The 25,646-nt window shown below is 38.4% G+C and overlaps 2 protein-coding genes across 4 annotated transcripts in view; both read left to right on the forward strand.

Annotated features, from left to right (window-relative positions):
• The window catches only part of FAM237A (family with sequence similarity 237 member A), a 269,849-nt gene that overhangs the window by 51,699 nt on the left and 192,504 nt on the right, over positions 1-25,646 (forward strand). The gene's annotated exons all lie outside the window — the stretch shown is intronic.
• Positions 10,170-24,919, forward strand: CPO (carboxypeptidase O). Its single transcript, XM_068196137.1, has 11 exons — positions 10,170-10,312; positions 13,517-13,592; positions 14,044-14,168; positions 16,651-16,765; positions 17,814-17,915; positions 18,722-18,826; positions 19,340-19,450; positions 20,586-20,676; positions 21,262-21,464; positions 22,384-22,468; positions 23,663-24,919. Exons 1-11 carry the CDS (start codon positions 10,233-10,235, stop codon positions 23,929-23,931), a joined length of 1,362 nt encoding a protein of 453 aa, XP_068052238.1. The 5' UTR covers positions 10,170-10,232; the 3' UTR covers positions 23,932-24,919.

The raw sequence follows: 25,646 nt of genomic DNA on the forward strand, positions 1-25,646 counted from the left end.
AGGAACCAGTGTAACCAAAGCAGCATGGTCACCTCTCTCTGGCATAAAAAGCAGAGAGCTGTTCATCATTTCAGTCTCTGAAATGCAGCACATGCAGAAAAACAGAGTTGAGGCAATTATAAAACTTAACAGCCAGAGCAGAGGTCATTTGCTTGACTCAATGCAAAGTTTGTTATGCTCCCTTTTTGGATCTTCTGCTTTAAGGAAGCACTGTCTGTGAAGCAGGCTGGTCAGTGCCATTCTGTTCTGAGCTGGACTCATGGTCCCAGCCTGCTCTGAAGGATGTCTGAAACACTGCTGAGGGCCAGGTCGCACAGAGCTGTGTTTGAGATGGTACTCAGTGCTGTTCAAGCTGGAAACCTGTGAACCAGTGCTGTGGTGTCAGCCGTGGCTCTAGGGTGGGCTGGGGAGCTGCTTCCTTCAGCTGCTCTGAGCTTTTCAGTCAGCTCCTCAGTCATAGGTGTGTAAATTCAGGGACAGAACACAGGTGGGGGTGCCAGCAGCCTGGACAGAACTAACCACCAGTAGGCACAAAATGTTATTAAATTAGCTAATCACTATATATTCTTTCTTAAATACCCTGTGAGTAGGTAGAAACTTATAAAAGCAGTGTGGAAGTGTAGTAGTCTTCCATACGGATCACCTTGCATACTGAAGTTTCTTGCTTTATGTTCTCTCAATAATTTATGTTATCTACACTGATTCAGAGTTCCAAGCAATATGTAGCTGCTGCCAGAGACTTCAGAGCTGTGGATTTCTTGGATCTTTACATATGCTAAAAGGCTAGTCTGCTGAAAATAAATCCAGGTTTTTCAGGTGTCCAATTCATGTAGTAAGGAAGATCTAATCCCTTGTTCTGTGCATTACAATCTATATTTAGAATACCATTCTCATCTCCTGAATCAGTATTAAAATTAGTGGGAGACTCACAATGAAGATCAACAATCATTATTTTGCATCTAATTATGGGGTTTATCACTGCATGGAGTGCTTGGTGTGAAAGGTGCAAAATCCCCTTTTTAAGCCAAACAGGTACAAAATGGATGATTTTAGCTGACCTGCCAGTGAGGCTAACTGGAGATGTAAGCTGCATCTTTTTCTACCATTTTTACAGTCTGCCTGCAGATTCAGGAGTATGTGTTTCTAACCTTTATTCACACTTGGATCACTTTGTAAGTGCAGTGGCTGGAAACTGTTTCTCAATGAGGAGTGAGAAAAAAGGAAGCTGTATGCAGCTTTATTTCATACAGCCCATCGGTGTATCTTATGAATGGATGGAACCCAAACATTTGCTGTGATGTTTGACTGACTAAAGTTATTTCAAGGGTGTTTTGAATCTTTAGCAAGCCAAGGTTCTCAAATTCATGTGAAATGAAAATAATTAATTAAGTAAAAAAATACTTAATAATTAATTAAAAAATAATTAAGTAAACTAAGTTGCTGAAGCAGGGGAGAATTTTCAATGAATTGAAGACTTGTTAAAGAAAATACAGGGCTTAGAGTAATTATATATCTATGACTTAAAGACAGGGGCTCAGCTGCACTAAGCAACCATTTATTTAACCAGACTCTCATAGGAAGGTACTATATTTTATTCGTGGGCCACAAAGAAGTCAGAGAAGTAGAAGCATATCTTTCCTTCATTCTGAGCTATGAAATATTGGACTCCAGTGTTTGTCCTGCCAATCTCAAAGAAACAGATACTGCCTTTTATGATTCCTGGTTTTTACATGCTGCTTGCTATTAGAGATGATTTCATTCATAAATCTTGTCTTATTGCAAAACAGTAAAATGCCATGATAAATCTGGATTATCTGGTAATTTTTTCCTTGAGAATAATGCATATACTGTTCATCATGTGAAATCTCCACATCATCAGAAGGCTATACATACAAAAGGGTGACAAGGTTTGATCATTGTCATATATCACACAATCAAAAAGAAAACATTGAGAAAAGGATTTACAAATGTAACTTATATAGCAAATTTCACAGGCCCAAGGATCCATGTTAAGCATTGCAGGATGTATGAACAGATCTAAAATGAAAGCAAGAAACGGGCAGAAGATGTGGGCTGCAAAGGTCAGGAAGGTTCTTGCATTAACAAAAAATAAACTGGTATAATCTGAGCAAAAATGAAACAAATTTTGTGAAGTAATGCAAAATGAGAACAGTGAGTGTTTAGAAAAACAAATTTTCTCCATAAACAGCTGGATTTGTAGACCCTAATGATCTGTAGTTCTCTTCAGTTTGGATTTCTTCATGTTTAAAACTACTTTTGAACCCTAACCCCAGCCTTCTCAGGGTATTAAATATTCTGGCTACATATTTCACAAGAAACATACAGGAACTCTCTTTAAAATTTCCACCTTGGTCTCAAAATGATATTCATAAGTGACTGGGAAAGAGGGACTAAAAGTTCATTGCTAGAGTGTGCTTTTTGTTAAGAAATCAGAATCTAAATAAACTGGATCTTAATTTAAAGACTGTTTCTCAGATGTTGCAACAATTTCCACATAGACAAGAGGTTAAGTAATGCTTTGTAGGCAGAGAAGTGAAGAAAGTACTAAGACTTCCCTCTAATTGGTTCCTCCCCACCCCCTTTCTGGTCATTGCAGTAAGTATTATTGTATATTGCCATTTATTAATATTGAGCTATTCTCTTTGCACACAAATATCAGTGTATGTAAGCTTGCATGAATGAGGTTCCAGTTTCAACATCTCTTTACTGACACTAGAATATTGGAATTAAAATAGAACTGCAGGTGTTTTGCAGAGCTCAAAAAAGGTGGAACATTCACTCCTAGGTGAAATGTGCTGAAATTAGTTATTTCAGAACAAAATCAGAGCCATAGTTATCTGATGGTTATGACATGCATAATTTTAAAGGGACTATGGTACTTAAGCATAGGTTTTACTGAACATGTAAATCTTGTGGTATTGGGGTTTTTTTGCTATAGTAACCACAGTGGCTTTAGTAGTTCTTCATCTCTTTTAACTGATGCAAATATAATGGAATTCTTAACTATGTTTAAAATCAGTCCTTCTAGTTGTAGCAGGTTTCCCCCCTTTTTTCAGTATTTCTGAGCAACAGCAGTATAAAGTGATAATATATGAATGTGGTGGCAATTGTAAATAGCCACCCAGAAATAATAAGAAGGAGAATTTGTATTTGTCTGCAGCAGGTCCTTGTGTCCACAGAGAACCAGTGAGGTTTTCTGTTTCATCCTGTTTCCTCTCTCCAAAAATGCTCCTATGAGTACTCGGTAACATTGTTGCCATGGCACCTATTAAAACCTAGATAAACTCTTACTTTATGAAGCAAGATGAATTTTTTTTTTATAAACAGGAGAATTTATTTTCACTTTTCACTGCTATACATAAGGGACTCTATCCATGCTTACAGACAGGGGCAATTTTACTGAACGTTCCTGATGCTTGAGTGGGTGCCATAGTTTATTCTTACCAGTTCAATCTGCAAAGGGCACTTCTGAAATCTTCTGTATTTCCCCGTTTGATTTTCATGGTACTGCTGCACACTGTACTCAATCAGGGTATAGAAAGGTGGGGAAGTATGTGGGGATGGATTGTGGGGAAAGGGGAAGTGGCTCCTCAGCTGGTTTAGGTTAAAGTGAGGGTGCTACAGCAAATATGCACCAGCTAAGGGAGTGGCTCTACAACTTGAAAGCAAAAAACTTCAAGTGTTAAGTAAGCACAGTTTTCTCGTTCTGCAGTAGGGAGCAGCTGGTGAATTGGCCTCTGACAGCACAGACGCTGGTGTAAATAGCAACAATTGTCATTGAAATCTTGATTTGTGCTGACACAGATGAGATATGATTCAGGAAATATACAGTGACCTGTTGTGAAGTATAACTCAGTATTTGAAGGGGGAAAAAGAGAACAATGAAAGTATCAAAACCACTCTCTCTGAAGAGAGATAAAATGATCTGACACTAAGGTAGTAGTCAGAGACCTAGGGAATCTGACTTCAGCTCCCTGCTTGCCACTGTTTACATGTCTTCTTACAGGAAAGGCACTGAGAAGGTCCTTGGGGCACACCCAGATTCCTGCGGTTCTGCACCCATCTCATTAGCACATGACGTCAAGGAATGCCTTTTTTGGCAGCAGAGGCACAGTTCCAGCACAACCAGGTGTCTCTGTTCTGTATCTGTATATTGGGGATGCCCCCATGTTGAGCTGCTCTCCCAGGCAGAGTTGGCTGATGTTTCAGATCCACTCCTCATACAAAGAGTAGGAGCGGTCCAGACATGAGAGTGGAGAAAGTCTTGGCTGCTTTTGCTGAAGAACCCCAAAGCTTGTGACCAATGCGAGCCATGTCAACAGCCTTACTGCAAACCTAGCCAGTCATGTCACACAAGCACTTTAAAGCTACGCTACCCAGTCCCTTACTCAGATACTATAAACAGCAACTATTTTTAACAATATCACTCACCAAAATACAAGCTGTTTCTACTGCATGTCACACCCATACATACACACTTCAAACCTGGCTTACAAATTCTTTAATGCTCATTTGCAAAAATACTCAGGAAATTCTACTGACTGTAAGTTATGCAGAATGGACTTGACTGACTCAGGCAAGATCCACTTTGAGATCTGTCAGGTACTATTGACCTCATTCATGATCTCTGAGATTCTTCAAGGACATCATAAGCATTTTTAACAGTTTCTCACAGTGGTTGAGGGGTCTGGAGCATTAGTCCCCTTGCACGGCCACACATACATAACTACACACACGCAGAAAATACATTTACACTCAGTGGTGCTGGCATTGCACAGAAAGCTCAGTGTGTCTGTCATTGTTGATAGAATGAAGGACAAAGGTTAATATGAACATGTTTTATAGCTGCAAAAGCTAATTACTTATTATATAGTGTGTATTGTTTGAGTTTAAGAAATCATATGCAAGCATATTCATATCTAATCATAAAGTATTTTAGAGCTTGTAACAGAACTCATTAAAAATAATCTTGGCTATTCTAGGATACAGTGCAGTAAGCTCGTTGTTTCACCATTAAGCAATAACGGAGACTTATGTGCTGTCCTTTACAGTTCAGTTAGTAGGAATAATATACTAATTTATTTACCTACTAAGGTAATTATTTTATTTAAAAATACAAGCCAGGTTTTTAATGTTACATGACATCTTCTGTAAAAAGGCCTAATTAAAACAAACTTTGATAGCTAAAGCTTTACAAGAAATTTTGTTTCTTCACAAAATAGAGGATTTTGCCTAATTCTTGCCCACTCAGAACAACAACATAGGATGAAACACTTTTGCAAATTCTTTCCCCCTAGAGCAATACCTTTGAAATCATGAGTTCTAATCATGGCATCAGAAGGTATTCTTATAAAGGAAAGGTTTTAGGACTGGAGAAGGTGAGTTAAAAAAACCCAAACTTCTTTTCCTGACAGTTGATTTAAGCACATTAAAATCTTTGAGCAAATTGAATCTTTGATCAAACTGCAAGAACAATATTCTGCAGCCAGCCTTGTATATGTGGACCTGGGGTTTAGTGATTTACCATTGCACCTGAAAAACACTGCTAATACTTCTTAAAGTTTAATTGCACAGTACTTATGCAGAATAATTTCCATAGGAATTAAGTTTACATAAGGATTATAGGGTTTTGTGCACAACTCCTGGTAAACATGATCACCCTTAAACCCTAGAACAGAACCAAAAGAGTTTTTACCTTTGAGCAACACATGGTAAATATCATCTTGAATTCAGACTGTGTTAGAGCTCAAGATCCTTAAGCAGTGATATTTTGCTGTCTAAAGGATGAAGTAAAAATAACCATTCAGACCACCTGTTGTTAAGGAAAGGCAATTCAGTACTAACATTTTTCTTTCCTGGTTAAAGAAAATGGTGTCTGAGGAAGCTGATCTGCCAGGCTAATTAGACCAGTACAAGTTTTGTCAGCTTGATGTCATCCATTTCCATAAGAAGCTGCTTGTCAAATGGGTACTTGAAGCTCCTCTCTGATAGGAAAGCTGTCTGAAAGCTGCATCATAGGACTTGTGGAGAAAAGGCAGTGTGTAATTTCCCACACTGACACAACACACTGGGTTTTATGGTTGTGCTCAAATATGTGAGTATGTATGTACACAAATGCTGTACAATCTATTGAGACATCCTTGAAAGTGTCTGTAAATGTGTATTTCTTGAAATTGCTAGATCATGTGCCAATAGTCAAATTAGTTCCACTAAGATAAAACTTATGCATCCTGTGATGCCTGATGATCTGCAGGACATTTAAGGTTAGCTTAATGTAACTAATTTTAAGGTTTACTAGTAATGTCTTTCTAGTCTAGTGTATGTTGGCTGAAATTCTTCCTGGTTTGAGATTACTTTAAAGTCACAAATGTAAGGTTAATGGGGTGTTTTCACTGTAAGAGCAGAGACAGAGAGAGAACAAGGAAATATCAGCAAGATGACTAGAACAAGATTGTTGTAACTCAGTATAGTTTCCAGTATATTCCCATTTATCCTAAGATTGTTGCTGGAACTAATGAGATTGGAGAACACTTTGCACTGTCAAATCACAATGGAGTCCAGAGACTTTCAGAGCTCTTTCTATAACGGAGCTGTGGAAGCTGAAGGTTTGGAATACTGAGGGGAACAATGATTCACACTGCAGACCACATGACTTATTGCTGAATACATAAATGTTACAGAATTACGAATATATATATATATATATATATATATATATATATATAATCTTGTAGAATGAATTAGAATGTTTTGAACATTGCTCGCATCAAACCAGAAATCTTTTGGTACTCACAGAAAAAGACAATACCTATAGAACATTCTATGTCCTCTGAGAAGACAATGGGAAACAGAACTGTCAATTCATGGTGTGCTTCCCCCTAGTAAAATTACAGTGATAACCAGAGGATATTTTAGGAAAACAGCTGAATTATCTACTGCCCTCTTCAGTGGAACACAAGTCTAGGATTTAAGGCACACTAGTCCGCTACTGTTTTGACCCCATTGAGTGCTGACTCTGTTTTGGACACATACAGTGAGTTTTCTGCAGCAATGAGAGAGAGAAGAAAATGTAATGGAGGATGATTTTCTCTGAATCCAAATGATGATTTAAAAAAACATTGATCGTGTTGAACTCCATCTAATTTAGTTAGGTTTTTCATTTCAGCGTGGGATTTAGCTGTGAAGTAAGAAAGCTTAACATGATGAACTGATGTCTGTGGAGACACACAAATGTGTACATTTTGTTGTGTTTTTAACAAGCTCTTTGTCCTTGAAAGTAACATGCAGCTCAGTAGGAAATCTGGGTACAGGAAGCTACCAGGATTAAACTCCCTGCTATATGATAGTTGTTTAAAACATGTGGTATGCTTCAGTATGCAATCTTTAAACAAAACAGTTCTAGCTTGTGGCGGTTGCTACACAGACTGTATGCAGATAAGTCACAAATAGCTGAGCATATGTGTGGTGCAAGGTTAAAACAATAACAAGCAGGTCGAATCATTCAAACACTGGAAATCACTTTGACTCCAGGCCAAAAGCTTAGCTGGAGATGATATCAGTATGGGATAAAAAGAGGATAAACTAACAAGCTTAGCAGCCAGCTTGTTGGAGTCAGCATATAGTATCTATACTTCCAGCAGTAGAGCAGATGGTCATATATTTTTAAGGAAGCACCAGACAGGGAGTCAGGAGATCTGAATTCTATTCCTGGCTCTGCAGCAATGTTCCTATGTCACCTTGGGGAGTCACTTTTTTCCCCTTTTTTTCTTAATCTTTTAAGTAGTGAAAATAATATTTGCTTGTCTAACAGTGCAGTTGAGAGGCTAAGCTGATGCTGAAAAATTGCTCTGAAGCTCTGTGAAGAATGTATGGAAGATGTGCAAAGTAAACTTGTTTGGAAAAAAGGACACTACATGGTTTCATGTGGCATGTTTTTGCCACATATTTATGACTCTTCCTCACCCCAGAAAGTCCCATGCCTTTTTGCCCACTATTTTTAAGGAGGGAATAAATGGATTAAGCTGCCTCCCACATTTACTAGAAAGATAAGCAGCTGCCAGTAAGAACCTGACCAGAGAACAGACTTTATTACTGAGAGACACATTATTTATGCCCAAGACGGCAATAGGCTTGTTGAAGTTTACTGTTCATCCCAAGATATTTTTATTGCATTGGTGGTGGAATAATGTCTCTAATGGCTTTTATTCTGAATTCAGAAGTGCTGCTTGTCAGCGGAACACAAGTGGAAAATGAAATATTGTCTTTTACAAACAAATCTTATGCTGAAATTCCCAAAATAAGTCCATTTCTTAAATCGGAGAAATGCCCACAATTATTTGCACAGGACTTTCATCTAAAGCCCATTAAAATCAACTAGACTTCAAAAGAATTCAAATCAAAGACCTAGCAAGCAACTGTCATTTCTTCTGAATACTTTATTCATTAAGCAAAATTACTCTGTCTGTCTGTCTATCTATCTATCTACCTATGTCTGTCTATCTACCTTCCTAACTATTTGGCACCATAGGAGTGATGTGTTCACCACAGAATAAACAGCTTCTGCTTTCAACATGAAGGTGGAAACTTTGGGCTGGAGTGGAATTTTAGCACTTATCGTAATTTGCTCCATTTCTCTTTATGCCTCCATTTTAATATTTTTTTGTTTCAGTTTGGTTTTTTGCGTTTTTTTTTGTTGGTGTTGTTGGTTTTTTTTTTTTTTTTGTTTTTTTGTTCCTAGATCCTGAGTCCCTGTCAAGGGACTGAACCCCAGTTCAAAGCCAAGTCTGTTAAAAGGGCACAGACAACACTGCAGAAGTCTTAATATCATTAGTCTGCCTCTTAGCAGTGGTGGAGACAAAGGAAACAAAAGCAAAGGTTATCTGAGCAGATGTCCTGTGTGTTAATATGAACTTCCAACATGAATTTGTTTTGCTGACTCCTCACAAATGAAGCTGCATCTAATCCTGTAAACGACTTCTTTCAGCTCTTCTGGAAGTCATTGTGGGTTGGATATCTACATGGAGAGAATACTCAGCGTTTTCAGGCCCAGGCTGTTGGGAAGGTTGCAATAAAACAGAAAGGGTCTGGTGTGATTTATGAAGAAGAGCATATTCTTCTCTTGCCTGTAGCCTGGTTTTGTGAAAAAAACACTTTTGAGCTAAGCTGTTCCTCTTTTATACTGGGACAGTTCTGCTGCCTGTTCCCTTGATAACAGCCTTTGTAAAAACGTAAGAGGACTGTGTATTTTGATGAGAAGAATCTATAAATGTCCCACAGTTACAGCACGGTATCATGTCCATTATATATGTACACAAACTGACTTACTGGAGTCTCTGCATCCCAAATCCATGCAGTTTTCTTCATCAAATCACCACAATATAGTTTTAATCCAAGAGAGAGGATGAGGGAAACAATTTCTTTCTGAAGAACTGTGCTATATATCTAACTATAATCTACAAATGTTAACACTTGCTGTGTGAACTAAACAAGAAATTAAATATTTCAGATAGTAACCAGCCCATGTGTAAAAAATATATAACAAAAACACTCTTTATGACAGTGCATAGTTGTAAGTCTTTGGCTAGAGACTGATCTGGACCAACTAAGAGTGGTTTAGATGAGACTCTGATGTCCCAATATTTCCTTTTACAGAGCATTGGTTGCTCTTTCATGCCCTCTTTAAAGTTAGGTAAGTGATAGAACTGCACTTAAGAGGTCACAGAAGTGTTCCATAAAGCACAAACGCAAAAAGAAAGAGAGTAAGGATAGAGCTTGTTTTACTACCGGTTCTTCCCTATCTCTATGATTGTTATAAGCTAACCATCACTATTTGCTGTAGATCTTGCAGGTAACACTTTCTCCAAATACTACCAATATTTTCACAAAACATTTTCAAAGATAGAAAGGTGACATGAAGAAAAATGTTCTTAGTTCTTAGAAAAAGTGTTTCAGTAAGAATGTTGCTAATTGTGTTTGTGTTTTGGGGTGTGGAAGAGACTTTTAAGAATTAAGAAAAAGTAGAACTATCTACAAATGAAGTTAATGATTCATCTAGAACTATTTACAAGTGAAGCTAATGATTCGTAAAGGGCAGGTTGCCTTCAAGGATAAGTCTAGTTGTTTATTATAATTGTATAAATCATGTGCTCAGTCCAAATCTATCTTCCTCCTTTTTAGTGCTGCACTGTCAGTGCTGGGTTCTTTGCACAAAGATGTGGCTTTCTCTTGGGATAATCTGTTCTCTGGGGATACTAATTCCTGGAAAATTCAGCTTGAAATTGCAATATGACAGGTGAGTGTGAACAGGGTTTCATGAAGAATTGTGCATGCAGTGAAAGTCCCAGGAACTGTGTAAGAATAATAATAACAATTATGAGCTGGAAAACTGGACACAGGGTTACTAAGCTGTAAGCTTTGTAAGACTGGGAAAGAAAACATGAAGATGGGAAATGAAGAATGAGTGAATCTAATCCAAACCAAAAAAGACATAGCTACAGCTGCAGGAGCCACAGAATGGCCCTCAAATGCATCTCAGAATGCCTTGTTTCCATTAGTTGAAATTCATTTGGCTTAGCCTCTTTCATAATGAACTTTAAAACCAGATGCTGCAGGAGTAAAATGCCTTTTCTGAGTATAAAGCAAGGGGTATGACTGAGCAAAATTATATCTATTAGTAAAAGTCAGATTAGGTTATGTGAAAAAGATAGTGAAGACCTTCCTGTTGGAAATCTGTAACAATTACAAAAAAAAAAAAAAAAAAAAAAAAAGCTAAGGGAGTTATTCCAGACAACCAAGGTGTTCAGAGAATGAGATTATCACATTTTTAGTTACTGATTAATGTTTTGAAAAGTATGAAACCTCTGGTTATGCTTTATTTTCCATTCTCAGTTGCACTTCAGAAAATGAGTGATGTAAAATTATTCTGTTTGCATATCTAAACTGGTTTTTTTTTGTTTCATTCACCCTCAACTTTCATGGAGCTAGGTAGCTGCCATTGTGGCAGCTGGGATTTGCAGGGTGGGCATGAGCATAGTGTGGAGGCCACCTATTCACATTCAAGTTTACACATGGAATTTTCTAAAGCAAATGGAGAAAGTAGTCTGGTGCTGAATGCCTCTAGATGAATTATATCCCTCAAATATAGTAATGAAAAGTTCAGAAAACCAAGCAATACCTACAGCTGGTAAGTTCCCTCATAGTGTACCCATTCAGCAGCTCTCCTGGAAAATCGCCTAGCAGAGCATACAGAGTCACTACTTCAAATGTATGATTTCCTCGGATAATATTTAGTCTTTAGATTTGTATCAGAGATGCAGTTAGAGCCTGATTTCAGTGAATAGAATTCAGCAGATCCCTGGTAATTATTTTTCATTTTTGTTTCTAATTATTGTCCAGAATTGAACCTTTCTAGTACTTGCATGGAATTTAAAAACAGGTACTGAATGGTCAGTGTGACTTTGGATGGGCAGCACCTGCACAAAGACCAAATTATTAGTAAAGCCCATTTTCATTGTCCTCTGCTCTGTTTAACAATGAAATGAAATATCCAATCTATGAGCATCCAAGGACACACAGCTTGTGCTGAGAACAGTCCTTTAATTTGTTAAGAAAGCTTAACAATATAATTTTTAAAACTGTAGTTCTCATGGGGTCACATGGGCTGACTTTGCACTTCTCCACTGAGAAACTTAGTCCATAATCATAAACAAATGTATGCTTTCTAATCTTAATTTACTCTTAAAAAGGGTTTGTCTCTGCACTGGCTATTGTGAAAGGTTTATCAGTAAATAAGAGCTGGCCATCTGGCAGCAATCTGACTGTCTGGAATTTCTCTGATTTGGTGTAATTAAGACATAATGTCAATGAGTATAGAAAGATATTACAGGATATTGTTTCCCTTCCTGATAGACAAAGAACATAGCAAGCCTAGGCATTTAGAGAGAATATACTCTGAACTGCAGCTGTTTATTCTGCTAGTGAAGATGTTTATCCTGCATCTACAAGGTTTATTAAAGACATCATGACTGTTGTACCAATCTGTACAACATGACTCTTGTACCATTCCTGTGAGCAATACAAATGTAATCATTTTCCCCCACAGATATGGGGCTATTGGCATCTCATAAAGCAGTAGTAAACAGCCTGTTTTAACTATCAAGTTCTCACTCAGAAAAGGTGGTGATATTTTCAAGAGAGATGTAAGAAACCCACAAATCCCCCTATTTCTCTGGGGATAAAGTGAATGAATAGTGAATTCTATTTGTATGTATATTAAGCTGATAATTGTAAATTCCTGCATGGAAGCACAAAAGATGGCAGTTGCAGTTCAGATGATAAGAGCATATTATGTTGATGACTATAATGACCATGGCATGCTTTTGCAACAAGAATTTCTGCTACAAAAGCTTTAAAATGTAAAATTTTAATTTTTTTATACTTACCTGGTAAAGACTCCATTGAAGTCACTAAAAGAGACTGTGAAGCAGTTTTTGGTTGTTAGCAAACAGGAAAGTTTCTAGTGTTGCCCATTCTATTCTGTTCTCATCAGCAGTGGATAACTGGTCTCCCACCTTTGAGCAATGCAATGTAGTCATCAACATCCACTCCTCACTCCGAAACCCTTTCACCAGAAACATCACACTTACTGTCAGTCCTGGAAAGCTGATCTGAATGAACACTGAAAAAAAATACAAAAAAATTAAAAGGGCGTTTTTAACAGAACATACTGATTTGCTTTTTCTGCATTTCCATCCATTTTACTTTGTTCTTTGCAAACTTTAAATATTTTCATTAGATTAAGCCTGTAGTAGATGAAAGTTTCATGAGATCTCATGAAAACATATACTAAGGCAATGGATTCTGTGGGTCATTTCTAGAAATATAAAATTATAGATTCTGTACTAGAAATTTTTTATTTCTTGTGAATTGAGTAAGAATATGCAGTTCTGGAGAGCACAATAGTTGCTATTTTGGAATAAATTGGCTATTCTCATGAAAAGCAGTTTGTGGGCATCTCAAGTTCTTAGCAATGTTCATTTATCATGAGTATCAAAAGTTTCTGCATGCTGAAATAGACCAGCCAAGCACAAAGTTAATCTAGAATAATTGAACAAATCCCAAATGTCAGGGGGAAAAAGTGACATCTTATCAAATAAACAGTTTATCATGTATTACCAATGCCCTCATTCTGGCCCTGGTCCTGCAAAGGCAGAAACACACATCAGGGCTCATGCAAGCAGTTGGCTTCTGTGAAGCTGGTATGGTGAACAAAGCACTGCCACTAGTGAGGAAGCAGAGTGGCTAATGCTCTAGCAACAGAAAAGTCACAACACTTAGACCTGTTTGCAGCCAAAACGTTCCACAAATTCATAATTCAGAGGTGTTTTTGTTGGAACAGTCTTCCTTCTACATAACAAATTAAGTCCTTTTGACTTCTGAAATCATGGACACTTTAACAGACCTTAAAACTGATCTTGTTTCTCTACTGAATTTCCAGGGATCAGGTTTTGCATATTGTGCCAGAAACATTTCGGCAAGTCCAGCATCTTCAACTTCTTTGCAGTACTTTCATGGTAAGTAAAAATAACCACATGTGCCAAACAAGAAGAGTGGGATCTTGGGCTGATATGCATGTAGCTTAAGATAGGAATGAAGGTTAAAGTAAACTAGAAAAAAGCTTTCTTTAACTTTTTTTTTTTTTTTTTTTTTTTTTTTTTTTTTTTTTTTTTTTTTTTTTTTTTTAATCTTAGTGTAGTGTGGAATTGCTCTTCTACTACCTGAAGGAATTTAAGTGAAGATGTTAGTTTCTTTGCATGGCTCTGTGAAAATGCTGCTCCTTATCACTGGTGCCTGAGTCAGTAAAAGCACTTAGCTTATGCTGTGTGCTCTATGAACAGATGACTGGAGAGTTACCAGGACAATTTGAAGGAAAACTTCTTTCATTTGGTGATATGCAACTACTCTAATATAGTTCTCATTCTGAAAGCAGAATTTCATTTGTGCATTTCTTTCTTCTCTGCACAGCTGGATTTGTGGAAACCCCTGCTGCCTGAAGACATCAGGGCTGGGGAAGACCTGCACATAAGGGTTCCAGCCTCTCTGGTGCAGGAGGTGAAAGACAGCTTAGATGAGCATATGATCTCTTACAGGTACAATCTCTAATACCTTGATGGGGAAGGCTGGCTGTGATAATCTTCCTTGCTATCAGAAAAGGACCAAGCCCTATCTGATAAACAGTCAGCTAGTACTGGCAATAGGACCCAACCTTTGTTCCAAATGCCTCCAACTTACCTTGACCAGCCAAACACAGTGATGCTGTATGAACCTTTAAAAGTCCATTCCCCTCTGCCCTATGTATTTACCTTCCACCTAGCCTGGACTGTGCTTCTGGAGCTGGAACCTGAGAGAGCCCAATCTGTCTTGTTTCCTGCTGTGGCCTTCTCAGCAGTCACTGAGAGGATGGCACTTGGATATATGACTCAATATTTTAGTCTGAACTCAAGAGGCCAAACTTGGTATAACAACTACTTATAAGAGCACACTTTGCTCTTGGAAAGCATGGATATCTGAATGGAGGGTCCTTCCACTTCTGGAGAGCCCAAAGGTTTAATTGGTGTCACTGCAGGGAAACAGTCTCTACCGCTCCTTTTCCCTTTCATGTCTCTTGTTACTCCTCTGGCTTGGAGAAGAGATCTTTCAAATTGAATATTCAGCCACTTCCTTCAAAATCTTCATTTTTCTACCCCTATCCCCTTCAGCAGGCTGGTGAGAATTTCCTGGCACCATCCAGCCAAAGAGAGACATCCCAGCTTGGGACAAAGATCCCAGTGGCGGGTGGGCACTATGCACACAGCTGGGAGCCACAACCTGCAAATGTCCCACAATGTTTTATCTCACATATGCGGCCATGTCTTCCCTCACTTAAACCAGAAGATCTAATCCAGATACAAAGAGTGTTTATAAAGGAAAATGGGATTAAATAAGATCTATTCCTCACACAGTCTTGTTCCCATTTAGAACTGACTTTTTCAGGTAACCGGTAGCTAATTTAATTTAGTTGTATTTAATATAAATAACCTTGTAGTCATTCAGGGCTGATGATAAATGGCCTATGGACATACACTGACATTTACCAATCAAAGATGAGTTTAAGGAGGATTGGTGTCACTTCAAAGCTGTTTTGAGTTAAAGCTGATCTTGACATCCTACAACTTGCCTGACAAGTTCCTTTAGTAAGTGTGATGCCCTGACAACCAGAGATGAAGAGACTGGAGCCAGTACAAATTATCTAGCATGAGGTTTAGATATTCAGTACTTAGACAACATTCCAGAAGATATTTAACCGCTATTTTTATGTCAAGGCTCTTCATTTTCTAATGGTTTCAGCTGATTCTAGTGGACATTTAAATAGTAAACTGAAATTAGCGTCTCAACTTTGTTTTCCCTTGGCCAGAACTGTATCTACCTTACATAGGGTTCTAAAAAAAGAGAGGAGTCATTATTAGTCATGATGAAAATTTTGGGTATGTATTGCAAAGAGGCTGAGTACAACAGTAATAGAGTCAAAGTTCCTATAACAGATTCCAAGCAAGAACCACCCTTTAGAAGGCAGTTGGCATGCAGGGAAGGTAATATGACAGCCAGGTATGTACTGATAGAGACATAAATGACAAGTTATAATAAGGACATCAATATTCCAACTGTGTCAGCCTCTGTGGTTTCGATTCTCCAGGGCACTGATAAGGTATTTTGTGTGTGTGGTTTCACTTCATGGAAATTTTCACTGCCTGAATTTTAGTTTGAAGTTTAGATGTGAATAAACATCAAAGCTCAGACTGAAAGTCAGCTGTAACTATTATTAAAAGTTTCTTACATGCAGTTTCCAGAAATACTTATAAGTGCCACTGTCAGCAGAAAAGCCTGGTAGCACTTCCTGCATTTGAGATCAACAGTGTTGGAACTACCTTTGCAATTGTCTTATCACAAGCGTTTACAATAAGCACAGATTTGCAGCAGTTACAAGAGGCTGATTGCATTGAGAAAGAACAGCCTCTCATCCCAAGTCCTCTGAAGCCAAAGAAAAGGTTTTATTGACTTCCTGGATCATGGAATCATGCCTGTGTTATACTAGTTTCTGAGCTATTTTTGTAGCTAAAAAGCAAAAAGAGCTATTTGAATGAAATAAGGGGTTTGTTCTGATTTTTGCAAATTGCAATGAATATTTCTGTGAAATCTTTGCAAATTCAAAATGTTTCAATAAAATACAATAAAACATAATCTTCAATTTTTCTCTTTCACCTCCTCTTCCCAAAGGTGGTATTTTTGGAGTTTTGCTCAAAAATAGAAGTGGTGAAGAAAATAAAATCTTGAATTTTTTTCCTAGGTAGAAAATTGATGACTTAAAAAATTTGGTAAAAATTATTATTGTTAAAACACTGTGTACTTTGAACAGAATTTGAACTTTGCTTTACATGAAAGTAACTGTAATGCTGATGGTGATGATCTTGCCAGGCAAATCACAATAGAAGAGGTTAAGTCCTTTTGTTTGCTGATGTAAACAATGAGCCCACCATAACAGTTCTGCAGCAACTGTTTGGGACTGTTTTCTACTTCCCTTTCCCCATCCTTCAGAGTGCTAATACCTGATGTGCAAAAACTTGTGGATCAGAGCATGCCAAGGGAGAGGAGCAGCCACAGACAGGCCTCAGAAAGTTATGTCTACACCGAATACCATCCAATGGAAGAGGTAAAGAAACGAAGTCTGCTTGTGTACTTTGTTGTTTTCTGTTCTGTAAATGCCACAGCAGGCAGCTCTGTCTTTGCAGAAAGCTCAGATGAAGTCAGTGGACCTCTTTCTGACTTTCTTCTTTAAAGAATCAGTCCGTACTATTTAACTAGAATCCTAGCCTGGTTGAATTAAATATGGATTTGCCATTGATTTTGATTAAATCTGCAATTCTTCACTGAAAAAATATAAATGCTCTGTGAGAAGCAGCTGCACTGTTCTGCAGATAATATTCTGTTTCCTTTGGCTGGTTTGCTACCTTTCTACCCTGTCATTCTTTATCTCTAGTTTTTATTAATTTAAGTCCCAGTTTGTTTGGTGCTAAGCCAATTGTGAAGTGCAATGACTATTGTGGTGTCTGGAATCCCAGTGGGGAAGAAGAGGTGAACAGTGGGAGATCTGTAGAAAGAAGTAATTTAAGGGCAGGGTTTTGACACTTTTGGGGAAAACAATGTCTTAGGGGTGGGCATTGATGACTTCTTGGTGCCATATTTTAAGCACCAGTTGGCGAACCTGGACAAAAGCAGTGTATGGTGGCAATTCTTTCTCCTAGCTGCATAATAAAAATGAGAGAACAAAGTCAACTCTCACGTAGGTTGTGCTTGAGCTACCCATTGAGGATGACTGCTGCCGACTCAGATGTGGAAAATCAGTGCTGATAGGGAAGAGGCTGAAATACTGTTTTGAAGAGTTGATGGTGTGGTTTCATGTCTGGTGAGCTCAATGGGAAGATGCCCAAAAGGATGGGCATGTTGAATGAGATCCAGAATGGAGTATCTGTGTCGCATTGTAGCAATGTTCTCTTTTAACACCCAGTGAGATACAACCATGCCTTTGCACAGAGGCATGTGAAACACTTTCCATGCCTGTAAGGTACATCACAGACTGAAATAAACTCTGAGGAAAATGTTGCTTGTCTAAACAAAATAAAATACTTTAATCTGGAAATAGAAGCGGGAAAGAGAAGGAAACTCCCACTTTGGACAAGAATTCTTTGTAACTATTTCAGATTTATCAATGGATGACTCAGATCCAGAAGAACAACAGTGAGCTGGTGACTCAGCACTTCCTGGGGAAGACATTTGAGAATCGAACAATGTATTACCTACAGGTAAGGGAGGAAATTTCCCTTAATAATAAAATATATCTTACCAAAAAAGAAAAGTACTCAGGAGAAGACAGGATTCAGATGTTTCCTAAGATAGCGTTCATCCCAATTCACTGAAATAACAGGAGATGGTTTTACTCCTCTACATTATGGTAAGATTTGCCAACTTTCACAGACACTATCATTATGAGCTTGCTATTGCTATTATGTACTGAAAACAACAAATTTAACTGGAGCCTTGTTTAGAAATACAAATCAAGCGGAAACTAGCTTGGCAACAGCTGTGTGTGAGGATAAAGACTTTTAGTTTGTTATTTTTATTACTTTTTTCAGCAGATAGCCTTTGTGCTAGCAGTATTCTATGACTTTTTTATTGGACACATTAGCAAAAACCATAGTGTTAATATTTGTGTTAGTTATTGCCTAATCTGTTCCTATCACTGAGTAATATTTAATACCCTGCCTTTTTGTTACTCCTCGTCTAAAAACAAAAAAATTAAAAATCTTCAACTAAGGGCAACCACTCCTGTGAATGATGAATACAAATGAAAAAGGAAAAAAAGAAACTGTTCTCTTCACTGTTCTATTGACACTTCTGCTCAACAGACACTCTAAAACTCATGCCTTGTAATGCTATAAAGATCGGCTTATAAGGAAAAAGAGCTTGTCATAAAGATGTCTGTAACAATAATAATAATCTCAGATGGCTCAACAGCATATCATGGCACATCTTTTACTTTCTTGTATTACATTAAGCTATTTTATTGTAATGTAACAGTTTTTAAATTATCACATTTACATTCTCTTAGATCAGCCAACCATCAAAAAAAACCAAAAAGATAATTTGGATGGACTGTGGGATTCATGCCAGAGAATGGATCTCTCCAGCCTTCTGTCAGTGGTTTGTAAAAGAAGTGAGTCCTTACTCTTCCATTTAGATAATAAGCAAATCATATCATTTTGGATGCTTCAGTTATCTTTTCTATTGTGGTATCAAGTATTATGCTTTTCTGTTAAAATATTATTTGCAAAATTACTGTATAGCACATATATCTTTGGAAACCAAAGTCCAAATCACGGTTTGAGATATGGGATGATATTATTTAGTGCGCCAGTTCCTCCACCTGAATGTTTCCAAAGCCTTCCAAAACTTGGTATCAACCTATCCTTTTCTCACAGTGGCTGTTGGATCAAGCCTCTCTCTATCAAAAAGTCACAGTCCTCCTGAAATAAAGAAACCCTAATCTATGATGTAGCAATGTTCCATGTGTATAGAAAAAGTACCTGGCACACTGGGGATCAAGTAGGTGTTGGGTACCATGGTGATATCCAGGAGTGAGTGATCACCTGATGATAGTTCTAAACTCACTCTTTGCAGTGATTACCACCAAATTCTCTGCTTGGTGCTCTGTATTTTTTCTTTTCAGATTCTTCAAAATTACAAAACTGACCCAAAGATAAGCAGATTTCTGCAGAATTTGGACCTCTATGTCTTGCCAGTCCTTAATATTGATGGCTACATGTATTCATGGGAAGAAGTAAGTAGTGAAAATCCAGGAACTAGACTGAAAGTTAGATGTGCCCAGCATGTTTTGTTACTTGTAGATAGAGTCATAGCAATTATACTTAAACAGAAAGCAGTGATACTCACATAAATCCTCTCATGGCAGAGAGATTTTGTTTCTTCTGGTAAATCAGTAATCACTTGAGATTGCAGAGCTAAATATTGCTAGCAAATGTCACGAGACTTTGGAAGACAAAACCACAAGATCAATTGGTTTTGGGTTTCTGGGGATGGGATTACTTCTTTGATAACAGCTCAAGTCCTGGTTGATGGACTTAAGTATGTTTGGAAGAGTTATTCATTCTTCATAAAAGATGTCAAGTAGCAGATGGGTCTTAGAACCTTTGCACAGCAGAGGAGGTGAATTCATCAAATATCAGGCTATTTGGATATGAAAGAGGTGTGCCCTCACAAATAATCTTCCTTTTCTGACATGAAGAATAATGCAAAATGTTGATCTTCAGCCACTCTCACCATGCTTTTAAGCCCCTGTGCCCAGTTGAAGCACCTTTTAATATAAGACCTTTGGATGGCCTGTGGCTACCACCATGTGGATTGGGCTGTCTCCCAGCTTTCTCCCTGGCAGGTGTGGGGCATACCAAACAACTGCACTTGGATGCACAGGTGGTTCAGCTGGGAAGCTCATACAGGCAGTGCAGTGAGGTCTGCACAGAACCTGTATAGCCATGACTATAGCAGGGAACCAGGGAGCAGTAGCAAGATTAGCTGACAAAAAATAATTAATCTTCATGAATCTGAAATGTACTATCATCTCTTATCCCTCACAATGCCAAATCTTGCTTAGGAGTGCCACACTGCACAGAAGCAGTTGAGTACTACAGAAAAAGCATACATAAAAAAAATTTAAAAAACAGGTCAGGAGGTTTATTTCAGGGTGCTCACAGGTTTGTGGCTGATGACAGCCTGGCTGAAGTAGATGAATTGTTCTGTCACTGAGCTTTTTAACCCTCGCACACGGAGTTGTGCTCTTACAATACCAGGGTTAGTTAGAATGCAGAGGTCAAAAGAAAGGGGTATTTACACCATATAATCATTGGTCCATATGGATCACTGAGTTTTTATTATTAACAGAAGTTACTTTTCTTCAGGATCGTTTGTGGAGGAAGAGTCGTTCTCCATATGAGAATGGCACCTGCTATGGCACAGATCTGAACCGAAACTTCAATTCATCCTGGGGCAGTAAGTTTGAAGTACTTCAGATCATGAACACAAAAGCAAAGCAAGAGTAATAACTAGTTTCTGAAATAAAATGTAGTCCTATAAGAAAGGAATATTCATCTTGTTGTCATCAAGGCATACCTAAAAATAAAATCCTGGTTTGTCAAAATATTAACTCATTGACTTTCAACCAGCACTTATTTTTGTGAGCAGAAAATTTCTCTTATGTAACTATATCTCAAAGTCACTGCAGGAGCAAGCATCAGCTCTACGCAGGAATGTTAAGAGTTAGTCACTTAACAGCCAGTATTTACATTTGCCATGAATTTCAAGGAGCCTCCAAAGCTTCCCTGGTGTGTGGTACATTGTGGTGGTGTCAAGAGTTTTGTTTTTGTTGCAGCCATCCTGTAAATGTCCAATAAATATTTCAGTCTTGCAGCAAATTTTAGTTGCTACCTACTGAGTGTAATGCTAAAGTCCCACTGAGCTGTCTAGTCCCCTGCCCACATAAACACATGTCTTAACACTCCAAGGTAAATTTCCCAGTTCCCTCTGAACTGGTGTTCTACATTTCTCCATTGATTCAGTGTTTGTATTTCTCCCCAGGTGTTGGTGTATCCTTTAACTGCAGCAGTGATGTTTTCTGTGGATCTGGACCAGAATCAGAGCCTGAGACAAGAGCTGTGGCTCAGTTTATCAAAAGCAAGAAGAGTGACATTTTGTGCTATTTAACAATTCACTCCTATGGACAGTTCATCCTCACCCCATATGGTTCCACAACTAAACCTCCAAGTAACAATGAAGAACTGGTAGGGCAAAACATTTATCTTCTACCTTTGTAGAGAGAAAGTACAGGCAGTAGCACATGGTGCAACTTTACTTGCACTCTTGCCTTTCCTTCAGAGGAGCTGGGCTTGTTCAGGGACTTGGCTTGAACAGAGTTACTGCTTCTCTGTTCAGCATCAGTAAGGTTTACTTGCCTCATAAATCCTAATTCTTCATCTTAAATTAGGAAAACTGAACTGCTACAGATAGGGTTAATGTAAAGCAAGGTAAGTGGAGAAGAGCACCAACTTTCACTGCATACAAGAATGAATTTACGCTTTAGGATGCCAGCACATTATACACATATAGTTGTCATGATTGTGTCCAGAAAGGGTATTCCAAACATGCTCAGAAAAATGGGAGCAAAGCACTTGGTTACTTCTTCCCTCAATTTCTGAGTGTTCTGATTTAAGTTTACTTATGTGTGTATTTATGAAGACTCCAGTAGATGAAACACTAGTAAAGAGCATGAGGGATTTGGGTTTGGACTTCATATGAGTCATTGGAGAAGTCATTTATTTTGTCTATGGATCAGTTTCTAAGGATGGTGGGATACAGAGTTTATGGCAATAAAAGAAGTAAGAGGTCAATCACTGCTGTAGTCAGTACCAGTGTGTTATATAGCATAGACTCTAAATTCTCCAAAATACAGGCTCTAGCTTTACAGTAAAGCAAATAGGATCTCTACCTAGTAGCAGAGTAATCTTTAGAATTTTAGCACAATATGCATTAAAAAGAATCAAGAACAATTTGTTCAAATGTTTCCAATGGGTTCCTCTAAAGACCTTAAAGTTGATCATATATAAATGTAAAGCTGAAAAAGACAAAAATTTTGGTCCACTCAAAATAATTGCCAAAGCTACTGCCACTGATGCCAAGGCTGTTCCTATTTTGAATTTCCAGATGCAAGTTGCAAAGGAAGCAGCTGCTGCATTGACAGGAAAGTATGGGACCAGCTACAGAATAGGATCAACTGCTTTAATTTTATGTAAGATTTTTCGTTTCCCTGTAACTGCTCTGTGTTTCAAATAATTGTGTCACATGCATCAGCAAGTACTGTTTTGCTGAGTTTCTACTTTAAGTAATATTTAAAGGGCCGGTTTGGTGCAACATGTCAGCAGCAGTCATTTGAATACAAGATAACTCTGTAAGTTATAAAGCTGACTGCAGGAATGGATAAAGCATTGATCAGAAGCTAGTTCCTACATGGATTCCTCACAGATCCATCACAGGGGACAGAAGGAGATTGGTGATAAATCATCCTGACCCTGCTGAAGTCAGCAGCAAAACTCCTATTTGTCTTCACAGGAATCAAGCAAAAATTAAAATCCCAATCAGGTCTACAGTTACTTCATCAGACATTATCACATGGCAGCTGCTTGCAATTCTGTGTGAAATATATCGGTTTCAGCCCTGTTCCTAATAGACTGGATGGCCACATCACGAACATATCACTGCTAATATGAGTTGACAGCCTTTACAAAGAGGATTGAGGGCCCTAGAGACTGCCTAGTAAACCCAATATTTTCCCAGTAAGCAATAAGTCACGCTAGTCAGTGAGAACAGTAAGTAGTTGGCTCCAGAACCCATGTGGTTTGCATATTCCAGTAGCTATCTCTGCCAGGCCCCAAGTGCCAGTCCCAGAGGCATAGACTGCATGAACAATGCAGTATAAGTGTAATGCAACTTGCCCAGGGCTGCATTTTGTGAGGGTTTGTACTTACACTGAATAGGTAAGAAAACAATCCACAAGGAAGATAAACAGAGATATAGGGAGAAGCCAGAAATTTTTCAGATTTGACCAAAATTATGCTTTTTAAAAATATATATATAAATTCTAGTCAGTATCCATGTAGGAAATGAAATACAAGAACAGGTAAATGTCCAATCCATCTTGTACCCCACACTAGTCACAGTAAAATGCTAAAAACACAGAATCCCTGAAACTCATCTCTTGTTATTGTACAGTATCATCTTATGAAGAACTGTGTCACTTGGGACTCCATATACTTTCAGTATAGCTAAGAATTACAGCACCTAGAAACTGTTCTCTGTGTCACAGTGATATATGGTTACCGCTTAGTTCAGGGATTCTGGTATAAACTTGTATTTACTCTAACAAGAAGTATTTTAAAGAACCATGCTTAATACAAATATCTCCTCTCTATTTTAAAATTCACAGACAGTAACTCAGGCTCCTCACGGGACTGGGCCCACACGATTGGCATTCCACTCTCCTACACATTTGAACTGCGAGACACGGGCACTCATGGATTCATTCTCCCTGCTAACCAAATCCAGCCCACGTGTGAGGAGACTATGTTGGCTGTGACAACAATCATAGACTATGTTGATAAGAAGTATTTCCCAAATGGAGATGTGGTGCTGACCTCCAGCAGCTTGGGCCTGAGCCTTTGTCTGAGTATTGTACTTACATGGTCTATTTCTTAAAAACAGCTTAGAGAACCCAGCAAGAGACTCACATGAAAATATAATGTCCCCTCAAAAATAAAAAGTTACATCAGCAAAGGAATTTAATGTCAAGTATTTCAATAAAGGCTCATCCCATAAAATAAAAGGACTTGTGGTTTGTTTGATAGCTAAGTTTTTGGGAAGAAGGAAAAGATAAAGAGCTGTGGCAATTTCCCAGGCTTTACTTGCTGGCTCTAAGTCTTTAAGTGACCTTAAAATATCCACTTATGACAACTACCCATAGGGACAGAGCACTATCACTTCTGGTTCTTTGGAGCATGTTTTTAGGGGCTCACCTGGGCCTGTGTAGCCCCTCTGTCAGCCACAGTCCTGATCTGTCACAATTTTCCTCACTGCCTGAACTCACTAACTTCTGTGTGTTGCTGGCCTCAGTAGGATACCTGTGAGACTTAGAAGTCCTCAAATCCCACTACAAAAAATTGGATGGCTTTCTTGTCCTACACTTTCCTTCCCTAATCTGCCACATTGGGATTTGCTAGAAAATGCAGGGCCTCAAAAGCTGGTGAAATGTCATGATCAGGAAACCATCTACAACAGCCTGAAGCAAGCTGAAGAGTTGAATTGGTGCAAGCATGTAGGGACAGAGAAGAGGTGTGGCCCTGTCACTTAGATGTGGTCGGATTACTGAAGAGAAAAGGTGCCCAGATCCTCCAAAAATTTGAAAGCAAAAGGGAAAAGAAAGATAAGGATGGGCTGCTATTCCTACAGAGCAGACCAGAGAATTATTTTTTTTTGCATTTTCAGCTTCCAAAATTGACTGGTAGTGACAATTATCCTCCTTAATTTAGACTCCTAAGGGATTTCATTAAAGATTGTACATAAAGGAAGTCTATTTACAAAGAGGTTTCTTTCTTAACACCCACCTTAATCCTTTGGGGATGACTGTACAGAAGGGGGTCCCGTTGTCTGCTCTCCATCATTTGGGAGAGCCTGCAACCTTCAGGGATTTGTCTGAGATCCTCAGGAAAAACTGGAAGCTTGGTGGAGTGCCAGAGGAAAGGAAATATTTCAGCCCATTGAGTAGGGACTCTCCAACTGAGCCAGTCAAAAGGGAATGCCAAGGTAAGAATTTCTGTGTTGTTACAGCCAACGCCAGAGGGTGCAGGGCATCCACTGAAATAGGGAAGGCCTATTCTAACCTGTACTCAGCTTTTGAAGCCAGGAGCCCCACATTCTAGAAATATGTCCACCAGGCTTGGCTACTACAGATAACAGATGGGGGGTTTTGTTGTGATAGAAAATTAAGAATCCCGGGAATAGGAAAGGAAAAAAAACCCCCAAATGTCTGATTTTCTTAGCAAATGTCAAGATTGTGCTTGAAAATTGAAAGTGTGCTAACCAGAGATTTTTCAACAAAATATTTCCAGGTTTGGGGAAGAGAATGCTGTCCAATTCTCTTCCAGTGTTGCCAAGAGAAGGATGTGTATCACTTCACCATGGTACCATTAAAAAAAAAAATATATAACCTTGCAGTCATTTTTTCCAAAAGCACATCCTATTGTCATTTTGTGTCTATTATTAGTTGACAAGTCTTAGTTCCTGTGTTCATTGTCCACAGATTATTACCAATTGGTGTAACTAAATCTGCCTAACTCCTGCAGGTTCCCCAGAGAATTGTCCTTCCAGACCCACCACTCATTCACAGTAAGACCCGTCTGTTGCTGGATGCTGGA

Source organism: Anomalospiza imberbis, chromosome 7 (genome assembly GCF_031753505.1).
Source record: "Anomalospiza imberbis isolate Cuckoo-Finch-1a 21T00152 chromosome 7, ASM3175350v1, whole genome shotgun sequence".
Taxonomy (NCBI): Eukaryota; Metazoa; Chordata; class Aves; order Passeriformes; family Viduidae; genus Anomalospiza; species Anomalospiza imberbis.